The 24494-nt window shown below is 38.2% G+C and overlaps 1 protein-coding gene across 3 annotated transcripts; it reads right to left on the minus strand.

Annotated features, from left to right (window-relative positions):
• Positions 1–7404: 7404 nt before the first annotated feature.
• LOC100693842 (ATPase family AAA domain-containing protein 1-B) lies at positions 7405–20093 on the minus strand. 3 transcript variants are annotated; one of them, XM_005464641.3, is made up of 11 exons: positions 19982–20093; positions 17827–17965; positions 16622–16717; positions 16345–16465; positions 13984–14184; positions 12314–12420; positions 11419–11508; positions 10834–10884; positions 8816–8940; positions 8333–8457; positions 7405–7597 (listed from the first exon to the last, which is right to left on the minus strand). In XM_005464641.3, exons 1-10 carry the CDS (start codon positions 19996–19998, stop codon positions 8334–8336), a joined length of 1071 nt encoding a protein of 356 aa, XP_005464698.1. In that variant the 5' UTR covers positions 19999–20093; the 3' UTR covers positions 7405–7597; position 8333. The 3 variants fall into 3 exon arrangements, with proteins under 3 accessions (XP_005464698.1, XP_019212212.1, XP_019212213.1); XM_019356667.2 differs by having other exon boundaries at positions 17794–17965; XM_019356668.1 differs by having other exon boundaries at positions 17794–17965; positions 19986–20083.
• Between the last annotated feature and the right edge of the window lie 4401 nt (positions 20094–24494).

The following is a 24494-nucleotide window of genomic DNA, read 5'->3' on the forward strand; positions in this document are numbered from 1 at the left end:
CGCTCTCGCTCTGCAGGCCTACTTGTTGTTCCTAGAGTATTTAAAAGTAGAATGGGAGGGAGAGCCTTCAGTTTTCAGGCCCCTCTTCTGTGGAACCAGCTTCCAGTTTGGATTCGGGAGACAGACACTATCTCTACTTTCAAGATTAGGCTTAAAACTTTCCTTTTTGCTAAAGCATATAGTTAGGGCTGGACCAGGTGACCCTGAATCCTCCCTTAGTTATGCTGCAATAGACGTAGGCTGCCGGAGATTCCCATGATGCATTGAGTTTTTCCTTTCCAGTCACCTTTCTCACTCACTATGTGTTAATAAACCTCTCTGCATTGAATCATATCTGTTATTAACCTCTGTCTCTTTTCCACAGCATGTATATTATTCTGTCTTCTTTCACTCACCCCAACCGGTCGCAGCAGATGGGACGAAATGGATTCTGGGATATTGCATTTTGTCATTTCGAGCTGATTAGAGACCAAAACAGCCAATCAGATTTTTTTGCATCCAAGTCTGTGATTGGCTGGTTTTGTGGCACAAATATAACAGTGTACAGAAAGAGTTGAGCGCGCACAGGCAGAAATGTTGAGAGCGCGAGCAACACATTGCGAGCGAGCGCAAGTGCAAAAACTGAGCGAGAGGGGCTGCTAGTGTGTGTGTGTGTGTGTGTGTGTGTGTGTGTGTGTGTGTGTGTGTGTGTGTGTGTGTGTGTGTGTGTGTGGATAATAACAAACACTGAAATACATTTTTTGCACGCAGCAATGAATTTTGTTCACTCAAATTTAGCTTTTCTTCGCTCAAAATAAATTACTCCTCAAAATGCAACACTTGGACCTGCAAATTGTTTTTACGTGCGCTCAGAATAGTGGCACAAAAATAACGCCATACTTCTCCCTCTTCCTGATCTTTCCACGCCAGAAACCGGGGTCCATTCACCAAAATCCATATCATCATACTCATCCACCTGAGACGCCATTTCAGCCAATCACATACCAGTTTATGCCAACCGCCAAAGTCCGTGAACCAAATCCGTAGCCAAAGTCAAAAAATAATTCACTGAAACTTTATGGTGTGTCTGTCGTCAAATTTCCCGCCATCCTTCTCCTTCGACTGCGTCCAAATCCCAGTCTCAACGAAGATTTTCTAAAACGATGATGCATTTTAGTCATGTGATGCAGTCATGTGACCAATAAAACTAAGATAGCGGAGTGCATTATACAGTAGTTGTTTTGTTTGCTCTATTATGTGTTCACCGCATCTAAAAAAAACATAAAAAAGGATGCTAATAGTTATTATTGTGTATTATTATCAGGTGATTTGTATGTTTATTTAGTAAGTAATGGAATCAAAATGCTTAGATTAGCATTTATTGTACAGTTTTATTTATATACTGTATTAGATTGTTGCTGTGCACTGAAAGCAGCAGTATGATAATCAGATTGTTGTCTAAAATTGATTTGATGAAATATTTTTTTCTCCTCAGTACTTTCATTTTTTTCATTTCATTTATTTGTTCATTTCAGGCACAACAAAATACATATGTTGAACATAAAGTGCACAAAACAAAAAAAAAAACAAACAAAAATTACCTGAAAAGGAGTGGGATGAAGAAAACTTATTAAATCCCACCCCTATACTCACTCATCAACAAAAACAATAAGCTTCCCACAGCTACGCCCATCGTTGCAAAGCATCATACATATACATACGTACATATATATCTACACACACATGGACATATATGTACATACATACACGCACACTTTTTTTTTTTTTTTTTGAATATATACCAGCAATGGTAAGAGAAAAGACATTACAGAGCACACTAACACCATTATTGAGTATACTGTGACCAGACCAACTGTTTGTAGAGGAATTTAAATCTATGAATATTTTTGCATTGTTTCAGTTGTAAACTCAGACTGTTCCAGATTTTCACACCACATACAGACACACAAAAACCTTTACGGGTTGTTCGAATTCTGGGTAATTTGAATTTTCCGAAGCCTCTCACATTATAACCTCTTTCTCGAATTTCAAATATAGTTTGTAAATTTGCAGGTAGAAGTTTATTAAAAGCTTTGTATAAGATTATGGTTGTATTGTAATTAACCAGATCCTGGAATTTAAGTAACTTTGCCTGAAGAAAGAGTTTGTGAGTATGATCTAGATAACCAGCCTTGTGAATAATACGCAGTGCTCGTTTCTGTACTGTAACTAATGGATTAGTTGTATTTTTATATGTGTTTCCCCACACTTCCACACAATATGTGAAATATGGAAGAACCAGAGTACAGTACAGAGTACGAAGTGCATCTTTATCAAGGTATGGTTTCACTTTGTTCAAAACTGCGAGGCTTCTGGAAATTTTGGTTTTTATATGTCTGACGTGGGGTTTCCATGAAATTTTGTTATCAATTATGACTCCCAAAAATTTGTTTTCACTCACATTATCAATTGGTACACCTTCAATGATGATTGGTAATTCTATATTATATTTTAAATTACCAAAAAACATTGCTTTAGTTTTACTTATATTTAATGATAATTTATTTATATCCATCCATTTTTTTATTAATTTTAGCTCCCTGTTTACGGTCATTACAAGATCAGTATAACCATCGCTGCTGAAAAATATGTTGGTGTCATCTGCGAACAGTATGAGTTTAAGTACTTGAGAAACATCAAAAATATCATTTATGTACACATTGAAAAGTTTTGGTCCCAACACTGACCCTTGGGGAACACCACATGTAATACCAAGTTTCTCTGAATGGTAATGCCCTATGCTAACATATTGTTCCCGACCCGTTAGGTAACTTTTTAACCAGTTACCAGCTTTCCCTCGAATACCATATCTTTCCAATTTATCCAATAAAATTGAGTGATTGATTGTGTCAAAGGCCTTTTTGAGATCAACAAAAATACCAACTGCATATTTGTTTTTATCCAGTGCATTAGTAATTTCTTCTACTGCCTCAATTATCGCCATTGAAGTGGTTCTTTGCGTTCTGAAACCATACTGACCAACATTTATTATTTGATGTTTTTCAAGGAATTTTTCTAATCTTGAATTGAAAAGTTTTTCTAAAATTTTTGAGAATTGAGGCAGTAGAGAAATAGGCCTATAATTGGTAAAACTGTGTTTGTCATTACTTTTGTATAGTGGTATTACTTTCGCAATTTTCATTTTTTTTGGAAAACAACCGGACTGAAATGATAAATTACAGACATATGTTAAGGGACTAGCAATATTCAGAATAACCTGTTTAACTACAGACATATTTATGTCATGATAATCCATTGAAGACTTACTTTTACATTTTAATGTGATATTTATTACTTCTTGCTCATTTGTAGCAGAGAGAAACAGTGAAAAGGGATTTGATTTTATATTACTGATATTTTCATTTTTTTGACACGGGATGTCCGCTGCTAGTTCAGGGCCAACATTTATAAAAAATTTGTTGAACTCATCAACAATGTTATTCATGTTGTGATTTTCACCATTTGCATCAATGAAATATTCAGGATATGACTTTCCAGAAGATCCTTGTTTGATTAAGTTATTTAACACATCCCAAGTTCCTTTAATATTGTTTTTATTTTCATATAATCTTCTTCTATAATAAAGTTGTTTACTCGTTCTTATAATATCAGTCAATTTATTTCTATATGCTTTATATCTTTGTTCCACTTCTTTTGTTTTTACTTTGATGAACTGTTTATACAGATTGTTTTTCTTTTTGCAAGCATTGATAATTCCTTTTGTGAGCCAAGGACTTTTTATCTTTTTTTTCTTTGTCCTGTGTTCGTTTACAGGACAATGTTTATTGTACAACATAGTAAAAACATTTAGGAAATTGTCATAAGCCTTGTCCACATCTGACTCTTCATACACCGAACTCCAATCTTGTTGTGCTAAATCGAAATTGAAGGCATGAATTGCTTCTTCATTTATTGTTCGCTTTGCTATTGTAATCTTAGTATCTATTTTTTTTAAATCACAGTCACACAAAGTAAAAACTGGTAAGTGGTCAGTTATATCACAGACAAGCAGGCCACTATTAATTTGGAAATCCATGACGTTAGTAAAAATGTTGTCAATAATAGTGGCGCTATGTGATGTTATTCTGCTTGGCTTTGTTATTGTTGGATATAGTGATAAGCTGTACATCGTGTCAGTGAAGTCATCAATGGCTTTTAACCTTGTTGGGTTTAGCAAGTCAATATTAAAATCACCACAGATGAATAGTAATTTTTGGTTCACCGAAGCAAACATTTTTTCTATCCATTCATTAAAAGTGTCAATACTTGAACTGGGTGTCCGATATATGCAACTTATTATAACATTTCTCTTTTTTTCATTCATGATCTCAATAGTCAAACATTCCAAAATTCCATCAATAGCCATAGACATAGTTGTTACAACATTATATTTTATAGAGTTATGAACATATATAGCAACCCCGCCACCCGCCTTATTTAATCTATTCATGTATTTTAAGTCATATCCATTCAAACAGAAATCTATTCCTTTATCGACATTGAACCAAGTTTCAGTGATGGCTATAACACTAAAGGGTCGAGAAAATTGTTGTAAGTAGTCCTTAATGAAATCAAAATTAGAGTACATACTTCTGCTGTTAAAGTGAATTAATGAGAGCTTCCCGTCTAGGTTGATTTTTTTTTCATATTGTTCCTGTGTGAAATAATTACAATTTTTAACAAAAGAAGAGAGAAAATTACTTTCAGAGTCTATTTCTGGGTCTATTATATTATGCTCCTTGTATTCACAATCTAGATCAATAACTTTCTGTTGGAGAATTGATTTCAACGTGTCCATGTCATTTCCTGGTGTAATTAGAGATGTTGGTGTATTTATCATCTTTGATTGTCATTAGAGTTATACATTACCTCGATACATTAGTGTCAGTTGTACTTGTCCAGATCCTCCATGTTCCTCACTATCAGTACTTTTGCCTCTTCTGGTGTCCCGTTTAGCTTAATGAAAATCTTGCAGTTTGTTACCCATGTATGTTGTATTTTACCGTTCTTCTTCAGTTGCCTTGCCTTCCTCGCGATGTCTGCGTTTTTTCGTGTCAGATGCTCATTAATGAAAACGTCCGTGCCTTTCAGTTTGCGTCCTTGTTTCAGCAGTGCGACCTTGTTCTTCCGATTAACGAATCTCATAATGACGGCCGGCGGTCTGTCGCTCCTCCTGGGCAGTGGGTGACATGCTTCTACATGCTCCAGGTCCATCTCTATCCCCTTGCTTTGAAGGAAGGACGCCACCTGTTGCTCCACCGAGCGGGTCTCCTCGTCGCTGGGCTCCCCGACGTTCCCGGCCACCGCGCGCGCGTACGAGCGCGGCTTGATTTTTATACCGCTGATGACCACGTCGTTCGTACGGGTGTACTGCTCCAGCTCATCCACCCGCCGCTCGAGATCCATGATTCGTCTGTCCTTCTCGGCATTTTGGAGGCGTAGCTGTCTTACCTCCTCCAGAAGTCCCAGAAGCAGCTCCTGCTGTGCCCTGACTGCGGCCACGTCTCCGCACAGCGCTCCGAGGGAGGTTTTTATGTCCTCAACCTCCTCTGGTGTTGGGCCTTTCTTAGGTGGCATACTGTCTTTAGTTTTGTCTTAACCAGCCTTTCCAGTCCAGGGGTCCTTTCTTTTTTTTATTTAACTGGCGAGCTAGCAGCTGCTGGTAGCTAATGCTACCGTAAACTTGCTAACTATCTCCCGGTTAGGAAGCGCAGCCCGAAACACTCCGGTCGATAGAACTGGCAGAATGTTGGTTGTCCTCTTCTTAACCAAAGTCCTGTTTGCCGTTTTTAGAAGTTACAAATACAGTGCCCATTGATAAGCAGCGACTGTAGAAAGCTAGCATTTCAATCCAGTGTCACTTCCACAACCGGCCTCCGCCATGACACTCGGACCATGTCCACGATCCTGATATTGACAGTGATCAGTGTGACTGCAGCCATGGCTGGTTTTGTGTCCTTCAGAACTATTAATAAAAGCTGTTTGTTGTATCTTTGATCCTGATGCTTTGTGTTTGGTCTCTCTGGTATCCAGGAACTCAGATTGTCAGTGGTTGTCCTATTAATCCTTTGACTGCTTGGTGTTATTCTATCACACCAGAGAATACACGAGGGAGAGAGAACGAGGATGTTCATCATTCAGGTGAATAGAAAGACGGCACATCCAGGAAGAGCAGGAGATGTGAGAAAGATGTAGATTGTGATGAAGGTGAGCTGACAGACTTTAACAATCAACCACTTTATAACCAATGAAGTTTTAATTTCCTTAAACTAGATGTGGGAGAAACAAACAACACATTTAGGCTAAAATACAAACTAAACGTTTGGAGAAAAAAAAGTGATCTGTTTTTATCAAATGTGATGCCTGCTGTAGGTCTAAAAATGTTCTTCTAGAGACTCTCAAAAGTAAAGAGGCTCTCCAATCTGTGTAAGAGTGTGTAAAAAGACTTCAGTTCCTTAACATCAAATTGCAAATGCTTTGCAACTCTCATCACCTACAGTGCATCAAAATCTTCAGAGAAACTGGAGATGACTGGAGATGTGTAAGGGACAAGGCTGAAGACCTTTACTAGATCCCCGTGGTCTTCGGGCTCTCAGACGACACTCTCAGACGACATACAGTCATCGACATGACTGTATGTCTAACATTACTAAACAGGCCCAGAAATACTTCCAGAAACTTCTACAGGTTAACACAATCTGTAGATGCCAACTTAAGCTCTGTCATGGAAAAAGGAAGCCATATTTAAACATGGTCCAGAAGCGCCATCATGTCCTGTGGGCCATGACTCATTTGAAATATATTTGATATAATATATTTGATAATTTTATATTTAATATTAATATATTTGAAAAATCTGTTTCAAAGTTGGAAAGAGTTCTGTTGTCAGATGAGATCAAATTTGGCATTATTGTGGGTAATCACGGATTACGTCTATTTCAGGGAAGGCGTTGTTTGTATTTGAGCAGGACAACACAAAACCACATACTGCAGCTTTTACAACAGCATGACTTTGTCTGAGAAGACTAGAGCCAGCAGCTGTTTCCATTAGGCCTTCATCACTGTGTTTCCAAAGAAGCTTCATGAAGGGGGGCTGGAGGCAAAGTTGTGCTTCACAGCATAAACCACAATATGTGAAAGTTTGGTCAAGTTAAAGAGAAGGTCTCTGCTTACAAACTGCACATAACATGTTTAGTTATAAAGGACAGTTTCCTGCCTTTAGTCTCATGAGCAGTGTTAGTTTTCTTCTAAGATCCAGGAGTCTGCATGTTGTGTTTTGTGTTTCATAGTTAAACAAATGTTTTACTGTTAAAGGTAACATATGAACAGAAACAAAACACACACAAAAAATCCACCTCACATAAATCATATGTTAACTTCATTTATTTTTATTTTAGTAAACTCCAAAAATTGTAACAGACAGCTGGTGCTTAGAATACAGTTGAATAAATATTAAAAAGAGATGATGTAATCATTTATGTACAGGCTGGAGTCTTCATGATCAACAGACTTGTTCAAACCCTGCTCCTCTCAGTGGAAATGCGCCTTCTGTTTCCTCCTTGTATAAAAAAAAGATTTTTAATGTTAGTTTCAATTCAAAATTCACAATAAAAAAAAAATCCAACACATATGAACACCAGATAAGAAAAAGAAGCGAATGGTTCAGTCTAACATGTGCTCAGGTGAGACATTAAACTTCAATAAAACTATGCAGTTATGAAACGTAACTTTAATCTGAGCCAAACCGATTTGCTCAGTTGTAAATAAAACGTTGATACAAATGTGACCTGAAAGACAGGACCTGAGTGAATTAAGTCCAGTGTTTAATTTCAGCTGAGGTTTTAAATCTGTGTGCCGGTTACTGGATATCAGTCGCTGTATATATAATACTATATACATACAGTATTAAGCAAAAGTCAAGAAACGTCATGTACACACTGTGTGCTCCTCCTATTCAAATACATTGCTCACAAATTCATGCTGATGATTTGATTTGTGCTAAGCAGTTCTTGAGCTGACTGGGTTAATTTTGATATTGCAGTCAGGTTGAATGTAGAGCTGAGATTAACTAGGTAGACACTGCCTACAAAGGAAAAGGCCACCAAACTACATGTTATTTCTCTAGAAAATCCTTTTTTTTTTTTTCAAATCCTCTCCTGTCTGGCAGCTTTTGGAATCAGAATGATCTGAATGCACTCTGGTTTCAAACCCAGTTTGCTTTTGCAAGAGCAGCTAGTCTCTATAGGCTCCCCTTGTTTATTTATTCATTTCTATGTGTTGTTTCAGTTATTACATTATGAATAGTATGACAATGCTTCATCCAGTGTCAGGCCACCGGGACTCTTGGACTCCTTCATCTTTGTTGTGGCCTTCTGGAGGTCATCCTGACTAATTGGAGGGATGCAGTCATCTGAAAGGCTGAGAGACAGAAATCAGACGTTTAGCAAACAGCAAGTGAACTTCTGAACTTTATAAGAGCAGCTCTGCATCACTCAGTTCAATCATAAAAAGTGCCTGCACACTGAGAGTGACAGGTGTGTCAGATTTACAAAAAAGAAAACAGGAAAAGAAATACTTTCAACAAACTGGCAGGTGTGTTGGATTTGTCCAATTAACATGAAAAACTGAATAAATATCATCAGTTCTGAATGTTTATTTTATTAGTAATTGATAATACCTTTTTGTCAAGATATTGACTTTGATCAGTATGTCCATTTTAAAACATGAAACGTCCTGTCACTGTACCCACTCTGACCTGGAAATACCAAACACCTACGTGTCAGAATCCATGATTTCTCGGACACACAGCAGTGCTGCCTCACGACAGATCTCTTTGAGGTCACTTCCTGAGAAACCCTCAGTTTCCCTGGCGATGTGGCTGAGGTTAATCAATGGATCCACCTACAGAGGCAGAATCAATCTATCAATGAATCTAGGTATCATCTGAATTTGTAAACTAAGTTTAGACAATCAATCCTGTTTCTGTTTCTGCCTCCAAGTGAGAAACATTTGATTCGTGCAACTTTTTTACCTTTATTGGATTATGGTGACCTGCTTTTTCTGAATGCACCTGCCCACTACCTACAGAGGTTATGGAAATCATCTACACTATTGTTCTGTTATCCTGCTGCTACATGTCCTTCTCTGTATATTAGCAGACTTTCCCATTGGTTGGTCTTTATCTATAAATCTCTCCTTCAGCTGTTTCCCTTTTATTTATCTGTTTATATGTGTAAAAACCATAGCAATACAGCCTTTGTTCTCTCAATATCATACAATTGACTGTCCCAAAAATCAAAACAGAATTAGGAAAAAAGGCTTTTTTTCTGGAATAATCTGCAGAAGGAACTGAAATTGGCAGAAATGGTTACCTTGAGAAAAAGAACGAGAGAATAACTCTTTTAGTCAGTGTGGTTATTTTTAATGCCACTCTTAATTGATCTGTTATTGTATTTTTTTATGTGATATAGTATTTGTTTCAATTTTTATGTGGTACATGTATTATTGACTTTTGCTGCCATGATGCCAGGTCTCTTTTGGAAATGAGATTTTTACCTGGATAAATAAAGGACTAATATTACATGTTATTCATCTTCTTTTCCTAGCTTCTTTTTCCAGTGTTCTCATCCACTGTTTGTTCCTTACCCCTTTCCTCCATCATACCCTTTTCTAGTCCATTTTCCCTTACATTTCCTGACTCCTTCTCAATTCCCCCTCATTGCCTCTCTTAAAACATTTTTTTCCAGTTCAATTCAGTTTTATTTATACAGCACCAGACAAGACAAAAGACATGCTGTGAAAGAGAGCTAGAGATTAATAACAAATAAGGATTCAATGTAGAGTCTTCTATTAAACCAGGGGTGGGGAACTTCAGGTCTCAAGGGCTGGTGTCCTGCAGGTTTTAGATGTGTCCTTAATCCAATACAGCTGATTCAAATGGCTAAATTACCTCCTCAGCATGTGTTGAAGTTCTCCAGACGCCTGGTAATGAACTAATCATTTGATTCAGGTGTGTTGACCCTGGGTGAGATCTAAAACCTGAGTTCCCCACCCCTGTATTAAACCATAGTGAGTGAGAAGAAGAGAAAGAAACACTCAATGAATCCCCGGCAGCCTACACCTATTGCAGCATAACTAAGGGAGGATTCAGGGTCACCTGATCCAGCCCTAACTATATGCTTTAGCAAAAAGGAAAGTTTTAAGCCTAATCTTGAAAGTAGAGATAGTGTCTGTCTCCCGAATCCAAACTGGAAGCTGGTTCCACAGAAGAGGGGCCTGAAAACTGAAGGCTCTCCCTCCCATTCTAATGATGCTGCCTAAGGGAAGCATGTATAGTGTAAACAGAATTGGTCCTAGCACTGAACCCTGTGGAACACCATAATTGACCTCAGTGTGTGAAGAGGACTCTCCATTTACATGTACAAATTGGTGTCTATTAGATAGATATGATACAAACCACTGCAGTGCAGTACCTGTAATACCTACAGCAGGCTCTAATCGCTCTAATAGGATATTATGGTCGACAGTGTCGACTGAGCACTGAGGTCTAGCAGGACAAGCACAGAGATGAGTCCACTGTCAGAGGCCACAAGAAGATCATTTGTAACCTTCACTAATGCGGTTTCTTTTTCTTCACTCATTTTTATTAAATGGATTTACTGTTTGTGGGCTTTTTGACTTCCTGTGCTAACTACATTAAAAGAGCAGAAGAAGAACCATGTTGCTAAAATAATGTTAGATCATAAGGATTAATATCGCAGTCACAAGACTTTTTCCCTTCTGCTGTGAACTTACCGTCTCATTCTCCAGGATCAGTCTCAGTATCTGCTTGCGTTGTTCAATGTTCTGCAGAAACAAACACACTGTCAGACTATTTTTATCCTCACCACACACCCCCGTCTGACGGTGGTATGCGCCAAAAATTATGTCTCATATGCTGGTGCATGCCGCCTGTCCAGGGCACTTCGGCTGGTCATGCACCACTCTGTTTCTGTAACCTAACACATTGTTTCACGACCACCACCGCAGATGAAGACGTGAGTGTTAGAGCTTTGTCAGTTTTTGCTGCATTTTAATGATGTATCATTAGAGAAACACAAGACTTCTTGGGATGCTTTTCTTTAGGTTTGATGTCTTCACTGCCTTATTCCTTCTAATGTGGTGTTATTATCTGAGTAGTGACACCTCCATTCAGGAGAATACCACAGCATCCTGTGCCTTAACAGCAGGCAAAAATAGAAATGAACGTGTGATGATGTTGCCACGGCACGCAAACCGACCAATGCAGAGGGTATACTGCTGCGTTCAGTATGCTTTTTGTTTGTTTGTTTGTTTGTTTGTTTTTAAAAAACAGTCAGACTTATTTTGAAAAGGACATACAGGCAGCTTGATGTGGATCTTGGTGGGCATCCTCCTCAAGATGGCAGGGTCTATGTCCTCAGGACGATTGGTGGCTCCCATAATGATCACCTGACAAAGTAAACTTTTAATCAGATTTACATACAGACCAAAAATTCGAAGAAACATTTTATTGATCATCTGATCGTTTATGTTCAGGATTCACATATATTGCATAGATTATGGAGAGAAATTGGTCTCAAAAGGGTTGCAAATAAGGGTGGGTTTAAAAAAATCCCAATTCTAATCGATTTTCGGTCAGGGTCTTTCTGTGTGGAGTCAGCTGACATCTGGGATTGGCTCCAAAGCCCCCCGGAACCCTGAAAAGGATAAGCGGAAGCAAATAGACGGATGGATAATTGATTTTAATTTGAATAATCCAATACTGATCCATTAAATCCTAAAATCGATTTTTAAATATAAATGTATTTTGCCAGAATCTCAGCTTAAAGCTCACAAAACAATTTTAACAACCTCCACACTGTTAAAAGAGCAAACGATTAAAGAGCAGGTAAATGAATTCTGTCAAAAGATGTAAACATAAAACAGAGATCATTTACTTGTACATGCCGTTGGCTGCTGAAAACAAACGTTTTATTCTGAAACTGCAAAAAATTGATGCAAATTTAACTGAACTAGGAGCAAAAATAGCTAAAAACTACAGTTTTGATTTATGGCCTATGGAAGCACACACTTGTGAGTCCTCAAACGTTACACAGAAATTCCTGTAAACATTTGTAAATCAATTTATGCTTGCGGATCACACTGTATGCATTTGCAACCCTTTTGAGACAAATTCCTCTCCATAACACATCCACAGGTCAGTGAATATCTCGAGACTCCATATTGAACCTAAGCAAGTCAGACGTGTGCATACCTGGCATTGGTGGTTTGTTTCGAGTCCATCCCACAAACTCATAAACTGAGCCTTCATCATAGCTGTGACTTCATGATCCCTGCTGGATCGACTCCTCAGAAATGAATCTGTTCAAACAGACAGAATAGTCTCATCATCTCAGTTAGGATTCCATTATTTGAAAATTTTTTGCCTCTTTTTTTCTTCTATGGTATTTCTCAAAATGTATACAGACATACACACACACCAAATATTAAAATACATTCACATCTCTCTTTGAACCTTTCCTGCAGACCAAATTCACTGAAAGCAGAATCAGTTTCTTTATATGTTTCTATATGTTTCATTTATGTTTAAGAAAATTCAAAACACATTACATTGTTTTGAATTTTCTGAATTTTCTTATTTCTAAATTTTAAGGTAGAATATGGAAAATATCGCCACTAAATGTCAGCAGGTGGTAGTCAAGTGAATTTGGTTTTCCTTCCCCTCCCAATTAAATTGTATAATCCTACAGTGTCATGGTCCTGGCTCATTTGAACCAGTGTTTTGTGTTTTTGTATTTTCATGTTATTTTGTGTTATAGTTAGAATTCAATAGAATAGAATTCAACTTTATTGTTTATGGTTAGTTAGTTTATGGTTAAGTTAGTCTTTAGTTAATTTCTATATTGCCTAGGTTGTTCTGTTTAGCTCCTTGATTATTTATTGTTTATTTATTTGTCTTTGCCGTCTGTGCCGCTCTCTCTCTCTGTCTGTCTTTATATATGTTGTATGAGCCCCTCTCTATGAGCAACTTCTTTCCTTCCTTGTGTTCCATTCTATGTTTCCCCAGCCCGTCATGTCTCCTCTCGCTCATGTCCCATCGCTCCCTCTCATCTGCGTCTCCTCTCCATCATGTTCCTCTTTGTCCTGTTTTATTGTGAAGGCCCTATGTCCCTGCAGCTGTGTCCCAAAGCCGCATCCACCTGAGGCCGCACTTGAAGGCTGATTACTTCACAGCCAGCGATGAAGCCTGTCTCAATTCAAAGGCCACTCCAAATGCAGCCGACAAATGCGTCCCTCATTTCCCTGGATTTGAAGGATGGGTTCCTTCGTGGCCCAACCTATCCCAGAATTCATAGCGTGGCCCAGCCAATTCCAGGTTCCAACAATGGCGTTCATTACTAAGTTTTAATATTACTCTTACTACTCTTTCTGGGTGACAAAATAAACTTTTAACATATTTTCAGGCAAGAATGTAGCTGTGTAAACTTCAAATATCTGCTCAATTTATCAAGCCATCACATATTTGCAAAAGCGCTCCGACGTTTTCGGAGACGTCTGTTACCCACCAGCTCGATAGCTGACTGGGAGGTCAAGGCTCATCTCCCTCAACGTTGTGTGTTTTCTGGTGTCTCTCCATCTGTTGAGTTCATATAATTTCCCAGTATAGTTTTTTATTATTTTCCTTTCAGCTAATAAAACTGTATATAATAAAGCTGTTTCGAGTTAACATCCCGCCTACGAGCCTGCATTTGGATCCTTTCCTTCCTGCACTACACAGACGATTCATGACATAAAGTGGGCATTCTAAGCAAAACACACAGTTTAACAAAAAACAAAAACTATTTTTCAAACTGAATTTGTCAAAATGATTTCCACTTTAACAGAGAGAGATAAACTATATGTGTGTGTGTGTGTGTTGCTCACCTATCTCGTCGATGAAGATGATTGTTGGGCCTAGTTTGGAGGCCAGTGAGAACACAGCAGCAGTCAGTTTCTGGGACTCTCCATACCATTTATCTGTCAGCGTGCTCGGCTTCAAGTTGATGAAAGCAAAGCCCGCCTCTTTTGCTGTTGCCTTGGCGATGAGTGTTTTACCACATCCTGGGGGTCCATACAGCAACACACCTGTTGTGAAGACAATGGGATTTTATATTATTTTGCTGATTGTTAGAAATCAAACTACCATGAAAGTAACAGCTTGTTGCTCGCCTACAGTCTCAAACTTCCCATCGATGGCAACAGCTCGTCACTCTCACACATGCAGTGGACACACAGCTCCAGGGCTGGGTATCAGCTCTGATTTCTATGACTGATTTGATTTTGATTCACAAGGTCTCGATTTATCCCAATTCCTGATTCAATTTGATCAGATTCAATTCATTTCAGGTTGACTCAGACGGTGAGAGATATTAAAATTCTGATCATTTATTAGTATCAGGGGTGTGAGAATCACAGCAGAAGCCTTTGTGTCAAAGTAACTGAGGATAAAACACAGAAAAACACGAAGTATATTTTCCTGGCCTGGCTGTTTATAGCAGACAACCTTAAAAATATTCTGCAATAGAACAAAAACTGAAGAAAACCATGAATCAACATATGAACATTACCTGATGCTGCTGAAGTGAAGCAGACCAAAGTTTTTATTAGAGACAAAGCTAAGAGTTTTGCAATTTGGCATAATTTTAAGAAGTTTAAATTTCTTCAGTATTGAACAACAGAAATGAGACTTTGTCGGAAGTTATTTAAACTAAAAAACAAAACAAACAAACAGCGACCGACAGCGCTGTAAACAACAGGAGACTGGTGGATAATAAGCAAGTGAATAATGTAGAAAACAAAGATTTTTAGATGGGAAACCACATGTTTTGCTTTGTATTATTATTACAGTTTTTCCGATTGCTTAAACACATTTCTTGAAACTATGCCTCGTATTCCCAAAACAGTAAACACAAATCCAATTTCCCAAACATCCTATTGTCCGGTCAAAACGAAGGTCTACACAGAAAACCCTTCACTCTAAATGAAAAAACAAACTTTGCCCACAGACATCACACACAAGCCCTCAAAAACACACACAACACAGTATTAAACATTGGTTCAATAAATGTAAAACAATATTCCCAAAACTGGCAAGTTATCTTACTTGTGGTTCGTCCCCTCAAAAACCTTTTCACATGATGACCACAAAACACGCAATCAGTGGCACATTTGTATTCATGTACCATACAGTACAACACACAACAAGAACATTATTCCACCTCAGCATCCTGTCTGTATTCCGGGTCAGGCCAGAGAATCTCATCCACATCACAGGCTATATTGGCCCTGGCCAGGCTGAAGGGGTCAAATCCTCTTGCATGCCTGATCCACCCCTGACATGCATCTACTGATATGTCTAGGCAGGTTTCTTCCACGGCCTGGAGGAGGTGCACACGGACATAAGGTTCTCTGTCGTACACCTTCCACCGCCATGCCAAAAATAACTCCTCTATCAGGTTTAGAAAGGGAGAGTATGCAGGCAGAACGATATCAGTCAACCTTGGGTTATTGGTAAACCACTCATGAACCAGAGCAGCACAATGGAAGCTGACGTTATCACAAACAACAACGTAGTGAGGCTGCTCTGGCTGTGCTGTTGGACACAGCAAACAAGCAACATGCAAGACACACTAATTTGCTAAGCTATGATATGATGAAACTATGAATTATGGTTACCAGAGTACTAAAGAAAGTTTAAGCATTTGTTAAACAAATACTTTCACAATCAATACACACAAGCAAACAGCATAAGGTGCATTAAACTCTGTCGGAAACTGAAAACTCATTCACAACATGTATGCCTTAAATACACAGTGACAAACACTTCCATTTCTCTGGACACACATACAGGGACACTAGAAGAGAATCAACCAATTACAAAGAGACCAGCACTGTGGCTTAATGGGTTACAATTGATTCAACTGCTGTCTTGTGTCCAGGCTTGGAAAGAACGTCCTGCTTTACTTAAGAACAAGTAAACTTAAAATCTCGATCTTGGAACTAAAGTAAAAGAATTTAAATGGTAAATGGAAATTACAGCAAACAAGAAATGGTTATTGTTGATCGATTATATCTAATACAAATATAATGTAATGGTTAAACGCTGCATCCTTTGTAGATTGAGATTAAAGTTTCTGTGGGTGTCCTGATTAAGGCAATTTTGTATCCCATCTAAGAATAACTAAGGCAAAGGCTTATGCTAATGATGCTAATCCTGAACAACAACAACAGTTTATGATTGCTGACCTTTGGGCGGCTGCAGCAGCTGGGATTTCCTGAACAGATGTCTTTTCTGAACAGGGAAGATCATTTTCTCCTTTAGCATATTGATCACCTCCTCCAGACCTGCGATATCCCTCCATGTGATCTGCACACAGGAAGAAATCTGGATGGATATTGCCTGCTCATGCTGATGCAGGAAAATAAACCCCACACTTCCTGTTTGTGTCAGTACTGGGTGCTGTCAGTTCTTTGGCGTTTATATTTACAGTTTCAGTTTAAACAACATGTAAAGTGGCATTACCTGCATGGTCTGTGGGTCAACGCGGTGGGCGACAATGCACTGCTCATACACCGAGAGTTCAACATTTTTAGGTTTATTTGGACCTGTCCTCGTTGTCTGAAAGACACAAAAGCAGAGATAAATCAAAGGATCAGCCTGTGCTCTATGTCAGGATCATACTGTCCTCATCAGCAGGAGACAATTTTCTCCTGTAAAACATTCAGGATGAAAAATGTATGTGTAGGTTCTCTGTCATCTGGGTCATGGCAATCTAAGGAGCTTGGAAAGAAAAGTAACTGGAAGAGCAGTTGTGCCATAGTCTACAGGATGATAGTTAAAATGTCACCATAAAGAAAAGACAGAATTATAGTCGAGAATAAGCAATGAGCTTCTCCCAGATGTTCGAACTCCTCACCCCATCTCTAATGGAGAGGCCAGCCAGCCTTTGGAGAAAGCTCATTGTTGCTGCTTTTATCTGCAATTTCGTTCTATTGGTCACTATCCAAAGCTCGTCACCATAGGTGAAGGTAGGGATGTAGATTGGCCAGTAAATTGAGAACTCTGCTTTTACACTCAGCTCTCTTTTCACCACTACGGACCAGTACAGTGTCCACATCACTACAGTCATAGCATCAATCCGACAGACTCTCAGTGCAGGACTCACTGCCTACATCCTCACAAATTCTCTTACCCACTCTTCCTTAACCTCTGATGCTTTCATTGAGGTGAAAGAAAAAAAGGTTAGGAAAAGGAGATAGGAGAGATTTCTGGAACCTACAGATTTTTGGTTACATCCTGTTAGAAATGTTCATCCTACTGTAAAACCTGACTAGCAGATCTGATTATAAGCAGCTTCAATCCATTCAGTTTGGGCATTTGTGCTCAGACTGAGTGATTCAGAGTTTTAGTGCATCTACTGACTGTGGGAAATGATATCATTAATCTCTTGTCTTCCTTCTTGTTTGCACAAAAGCTTGTACTGTATAGTTCTTAATCAAGATATTTTTAAAGTATAATTATAAAAATGTCATTATCTTTACAAATGAAAACAAAGGCAAAATTAATATATTCACTGAAATCATCAGGTAATACCTGCACATCAGAGAAAGAATCAGAATTAATCTACATTAAGGTGAGACAAAAAAACATCTGAAGACAAAACCAGTTGCAATAAATCTTGATTCCCCTCTCACCTGCCTGTGAGGCTTCTCCTGCTGATTCCTTACCTGGTATAACTGGTATATGATGCTTAGGCTTAGGCCTAGGCCTACGCCTAGACCCTGGCCTAGACCCTGGCCTAGGCCAAAAAAAAGGGCGATGCCTCCAGCTCGCACAAAGCTCAGTCCCATTGTCACTTCACAGATTCTGAGACACAAACAGGTTTACATAGAGATTAATGTATAAATGCTATCAAGAAGATCAATACAAACAGCAGGAGCATAACAGCTCACCACCTGGCCTTCACTTTCTCACTCATTGCTTGCTATTACTGTGTGGAATACTAATGCTTTATGAAGGACAGAAGTCTAGAAAATGCCCATTTATCTAGAGTTTTACAAAGTTCAGGAAGAACCTGAGAGAACACAAAAAATCTAAAAATCTAAAACTCACTCAGAATTGGGGATGGGATGCTTGAAACTGACATTTTGACACTGTGTTGAGCTGACAAAGTACAAAATTTTCAAAACACTGGCTGTGTTCCAAACGACTCTCAGATCTCCTCTTCCTAACCTCTTTTCCTTGATCTTGATGGAAATGTCATTGAGGTCAAGTAAAGGCAGATAGGAAGATTGATACTAAGAAAAGAGAAGAGCAATGCTCCTAGACTTGGAACATCACTAACAATGTGATGCCGAATGTTGGCTATTTTGAACTTAGCATATGCAGAACATGGACTACAAAATCCATATCTTTACTCCGGTGTCTTCTAAAATGAGAATATCCAGTGGAAAAATATCTTTTATTGGAAAGGTTTGAATTTTAAAGTAATGTTTAGGTCCATATTTAAATTATTTTGACATTAAAAAGCTTTTAGATTTATTAAAGAGACACAGTGCCAGTTTTGTGACAGCAAGTTATGAACAGGAGAATTTTTGAGGCTGGTCTTACTGCATATCCATTTGTAGGAGTTTCCCTTTCAGGAGGAGAATATTTAAATGAGTCGCACAAATGTGAAAGCCTGTGGCACACAATTTACTGGAAATGCCATGAATTAAAACAATCATTTCTTGTGCTTGTTGTGGTTGTGATAGATGCTACAAGGAGTTTTAATTTTTAGGAAGAGAGATGCAGTCAGAAGAAGTGTGTAATCGACAGTTTACGTGGATGGCTCAAAACTGTGGGGACATTACCAAAAACTCTTCTCTTAGTCCTCACACTGAGTGTTCAGAAGTGAGCCCCACCAATCATTCTTCAAAAATAATGGGAATTTACTCAAACAGATGACATATTAACTGAATATACTGGAGGACGTTTCTATTCAATTTAATTATTTGTGGACAGATATGGATATGGAGATATGGAGAGCGCCAAATCACATTTGCTTCAAGTTGCCTGCAATTTTTGTGCAAGCCTAAATGAACAGTGTGCTCTATTAATGTTAATAATAAAATAGTATTAGTATATAGAAATACCAAACTTTTTTCTCTAAGTTTCGGTTCTAATCAAGGTACTACTATAGGTACAAGGTACTATCGTACTATGTGAATGGACAACAAAGATTGAAGAAACATTTCATTTATAGCTGGAAAAATGCAACATTTGGACAGACTTATGGGAAAATCTTCATGAGATTCAGTCCTTACGATCCTCACATAATTAACGATTCATTTCAAACAACAAATTCACAAAGTATTAGCATTTTTATAACATTTCATTCCCTATTAGAGACAGATTGTTATGTTGAAAGTGAAACTTTTACAAATACATATTCCATAAACCTAAGATCTTGTTCACAACTAACTGTCAGTCACAAAACCGACACTGAGCCTCTTTACTAAAACAAGACAACACGCTGTGGCGAAGTAACAGTGTCTAACTATAAGGTCGTTCTCAGGTTCTCCTCTTTTCCTAAGACCATATCTATCCTCAACCACAAACAAAGTGAGTAGGAATATGAGACAGGAGGAACTGTCCTGGAGCTGGAGTAAAACGCACAAAAACTTTAAATCAGCCAACGTGACATGGGTGTTTTGAATCACACCTCGGAGTACCTGCGCTTCAGAAACCTGTCATACAAGCGTCCCATCCTAATATTATCCATTATGGAGGCACACTCCACATACTCATACTGAATCAATATAACAAGTATTATATATAGGCTACCACTTCTTTAAACAAAATTTAAATGCATATTCTGTTTTATTAAAAAAAAAATCTCACCTACAGAAGGAAAACATGAAGACGGCAACAAACACGTCAGGTACAGTGAAGCAGCAGAAATCGTTTTATGAGAAATCACGTGGTGATACAGCTGAGGTGAGGTGGTGACATGCCAAACTGGGAAGCGGCAACTTTCGCCTTATTTACATTTCGTGGTCAGAGGAGGAGACTGTATTTCGTGCTGTTCGCCGGTTTACGTTTTTTGCTCGTTTATCAGCGGGAACAGCAAGGGAACTAAACCGAATCAAAGGAACGACACGAGGAAAGTAAAACTAAATACAAAGCACAACAGACAACCAACATAAAACAGGGAAACAAAACGCAAGAACACCTTTCAAAGTGACGCGAACTTAACAACAACAGACGGGAGTCAGAAATAAACTGAAACAAGGAATATAAACAAAGTATAACAATCTCCAAAGGTTGATTCTGTTAATCTGGACATAGCGTTTCTGAAATAGCTACGTCCAGATGAACAGAAGTAACCTTTGGAGATTTACTTACCTGGATGATTGAGAATGTATCAAAAAGTATAACAATAGATAGAAACTAGATGGTAAAACAAGTCCGTGCTATATAATGATTAAAAAAAACTCAACCAAACAACAAAAACAAAAAACAAACAAAAGAACTTGAATGTCCAAATGTATTCTTCCTCTATAATATCTTGTTTGAACTGATTTTCAGTTCAGTTTTCAGTCCATCATGACTCAGCTCTTTCTCCCTAATAATCAATAATCATATGACCCCTAAAAATGACCGTGAACATATGGCAATGGAATATAATGTGTGTGATAGAAATGAAACTATTGAATGAATTTATTATTTTGTGCCCTTCTTAATTTTAGACAAAAAGTGTAATTTTTCTGACAAAAAAATGCCACCTTTTTAGACAGGTGCTTTTGTGGACATGGAAAAGGTTATTCTTAAAAACAGCTTCTTCTTAACAGCAGACAGCAGTGAGGATGGGGGGGCGGGGGGATTTGGCTGCACGCCCCTTTGGAAGCATTAGCATTCTTTTTATTTGCTTTTGATTATTCCAAAACAAGGAATATAGGAAGCACATGTAGACTTACACACGCCTCTACATGAGTCGGTGGCACAGTAGCAAGATTCCAGGAGTTAGTGTGTTTCGTCTTCGCACATCAGCCAGCGTGGGTACAATGACAATCTCTCGAACTCCAGACTCGTCAATAAAGTCATTTCACAGATGCAGGCTCTCTCTTCGGCCACTGAAAGACCGGGGCACGGTTTTGATCTGACCAAGGAGCCGAAATCACGGCCTTCTAAAGAGTGAAGCGCGCAGAGTTTTTGAAATCAACCAAGACAGTTTTTCCACTTAAAACATCGCTCTTTTAGATATTTTTGATGAACTGCCAAAGAGCCATTTTTACCCCCCCAGTACAAAAACCTCTGCATTAGGATCTGACCCAGCACACCTGAGGAGAGCAGCGGACACAAATGATTGTGAAGAAGTGACAGACATATAATGGCAGGTCTTAGATAATAGTTATTTTGTCTGATGGTAAAAAACACAAGACTCTGGAAGAGGCACTGTGGAAAAAGTAAAGGTGTGTTACGTTCTCTAAAACGGTTTTGTGAACAATTTCCCGAGTATATTATCCTTTTAAAATGTGACACATGTAATATGATGATCAAAGAACGGGATTTTTATAAAACTTGTATTCTTATGTTTTGAAGTGTCAGATTTTCATGAAACATTTATTATTGTAGCGGCAATCTTCGGCCCTCCGTTTACATTTCTTATATGTTATAACTAAACGATAAACGACGACGGTCAGAAAACTGTTGCTCCACCACATTGCGGCCTAGCACACCCGCTTTGTCAGTGAGAACGTTTTGATGACACCGATCAACAAGAACAACCCAATGGGTTATGACAGCAGGACAAATTTGGAGCATATGGACCGTATATTACATTACAACATAAAATAATCAAGATTCTAACTAGAAACTCAGATTACAGATCATAACAAAATACAAATATGGCCAAATGTATTTGAGTAAAATATTGGCCTGGACTGTCTAAGCTCCAACAATTAGTATGTTGTAATTTTTATTTATTTTTTTTTTTTTTTGCAGTGTGTGTAATTATTATAGAAACACTGTCCAATGTATGTGTAATCATGAATCTTTGATAAATCAAATATTTAATTTTGTATTTGTTTACTTTTCGGTTATTGAATAAAGATCAATCACATATTTCACTGATAAACACAGATGACTGAAAGAAATGTTTGATGGAAAAAGGAAACAAAGGGTTGTGCTGCTAAACTTTGAGGTTCTAAGTCACCAACGTTTAAAACAGTCATTGACCAAGAAGGCAAATTTGACACAGCCTATGTGGAAATTAGACACACCCCCCCCCAAAAAAAAAGAAAAAAGAAAAAGAAGAAATTAGTTCTTGTTTCATTGGAACAGTAAAGTACCACAACAAAGAATAAATGCACCTATCTACGAACAAGTATCACTGCTGTGGAGTTTAACATACAGTTCAGGGTTGCTAGTCTCCTCTTGGCATTTTCTTATTTAAAACTGTGAGTGAAAATTGAAATACTGTAAATATGACAAAATTACATATAAACCAAAATAAAATTTATTACAGTATAAGAAATGGCCACTTTTATTATGCAATCTCTCACCTCCTCCATTGATGTTGGTAAAGAACAACACAGATGTGGCATCTTTGAACGCCTGCAGACTGATTGTGAATCTAATCCAGGCAGTTTCTAATAGTTAGAAATAGGTGATTTCTGTTCGGTTACTATAGCTAAAACAATGGGGTTTGGACTGCTTGAATGAGATCTGTGTTAACTAAAAAAGGTGGGGGAAACGTCTCGATCCAATGAGAAAGGGTTAACACATTTCCAAAAGTGTCTCCTGCTCTGCTCAGATAGTGATGATGAAAACTGAGGAGATCCCGTCTCTGTGGGCACATCAAAGCAATCAAGCAAAGCTGTAACTCTTGCAGAGTTTCACTCAGAGGGTCTGATCATGTCATTAGAAACACGTATGTTCATTTATGAGTTGCTGTGTGTAAAGCAACACACTATGCTGAGAAATGCGAAGTATTTAATTACTGGCTCTAGTTCTACTTTTCTACTTAACTTTGGCTGTGCATGAAACAAGCAGCTGCTCTATGCATTTTAGTCTATGAAACAACTTTTGTCAGACTGAATTCCATCTATTGTACTGCTGTGTCAACAGATTCATTACTGTGGCTGTGGATCATGTGCCACTGACATGAGTGTCATATTACCTCATACAGAACCCAATGAAAGCAAAATAATAGAAAAAATATCTTTAGATGTCTGACTTGTGTTTTTGAAACCTTGTGTTTTTCAGTTAGTTAATCAGATTCAGTTTCTAAAAATATCATTTCTGCAGGAATAGAAAGGTGACCCATGAGTCCTGCTTTCTTATCTAAAAATATCCTGAAATAACACGTTGACCTTTTGTTTTTACTGTCTTAAAAAGAAGGGGAACATGATGAATTTGACATGATTTGGCTTCCATGCTAAAGACTGAAGTTACTGGAGATAAGACTGTTTTTAGGCTGACCCCATGTTTGATTAGGGCTGTCACAATGGCAGGTTTTCATGACGTTATTGTAACCAAATGCGATCACTTTAAGAATATTATCCCCACAACAGTTGGTAGAGTGGTTTCCCCATGATCGGAAGGTCGAGGGTTCGACTCCACTGAACGGCTACCCTGAGGTAACCCTGAGCAAGGTACCGTCCTTACACACTGCTCCCCGGGCGCTGCATTGGTGGCTACCCACTGCTTCACAGGGTGAATGGGTTAAATGCAGAGGAGTAATTTCCCTTCGGGGACTAACACATACACATTATGGATCACTATGTATTATTGTAGGGTCTACCTTTGAATACAAAATGCCTTGAGGCAACTGTTTATTGTGATTTGGTGCTGTATAAATAAAATTATATTGACTACATTGAATTGAACATTTTACAAAAAAAGAAGAAAAGAAAACAAAAACAAAAAGCAGTTTCACATTTAGGTGCTGATCCCACGATTTCAGCATGGCCCTATTGTCTTTGTGGCTGTGGATCATGTGACACTGACTCACATGGAAAGTCCAGTGTGTCATGTTACCCAATGAAAACAAAATGAAAAAAACCAACAAAGGGATCATGTTATGATTTACAAAACTAAAGTGAGTAAGCTCAACTGCTAGACTGTGTTCGGATCCCGGGGTTCATTCCTAGTGTTTTTTGTTTTTTGGACTTTTGAATCTATGTTGTATTGTGTTTTGAAAAGTGAGATATTTTTCTAATTCTTAGTCTTTTGTTAATTTATTCACTTCTTTTTGTGTTCAGGTTGTCCTGAAAGTTAAGTTCAGCATTGCCCATATACATATATCCTTCATGTTAGTAGGCGACCTGCTCTACACACACCTGGTATTCCCAGGCTGCCTCCCATCCAAGTGCTAACCAGGCCCAAACTTGCTTAGCTTTCAAGATCAGAC

The sequence above is a fragment of the Oreochromis niloticus genome, linkage group LG3, assembly GCF_001858045.2.
Source record: "Oreochromis niloticus isolate F11D_XX linkage group LG3, O_niloticus_UMD_NMBU, whole genome shotgun sequence".
NCBI classification, from domain to species: domain Eukaryota; kingdom Metazoa; phylum Chordata; class Actinopteri; order Cichliformes; family Cichlidae; genus Oreochromis; species Oreochromis niloticus.

What these genes read in the sequence shown, in the direction of transcription:
- LOC100693842 (XM_019356667.2), bottom strand. An exon ending in AGATCCACATCAAGCTGCCT is followed by an intron (nt 10,885 to 11,418) that starts GTATGTCCTTTT and finishes TTGTTTCTGCAG; the next exon opens with AACATTGAACAACGCAAGCA. An exon ending in GAAATCATGGATTCTGACAC is followed by an intron (nt 8,458 to 8,815) that starts GTAGGTGTTTGG and finishes TCTGTCTCTCAG; the next exon opens with CCTTTCAGATGACTGCATCC.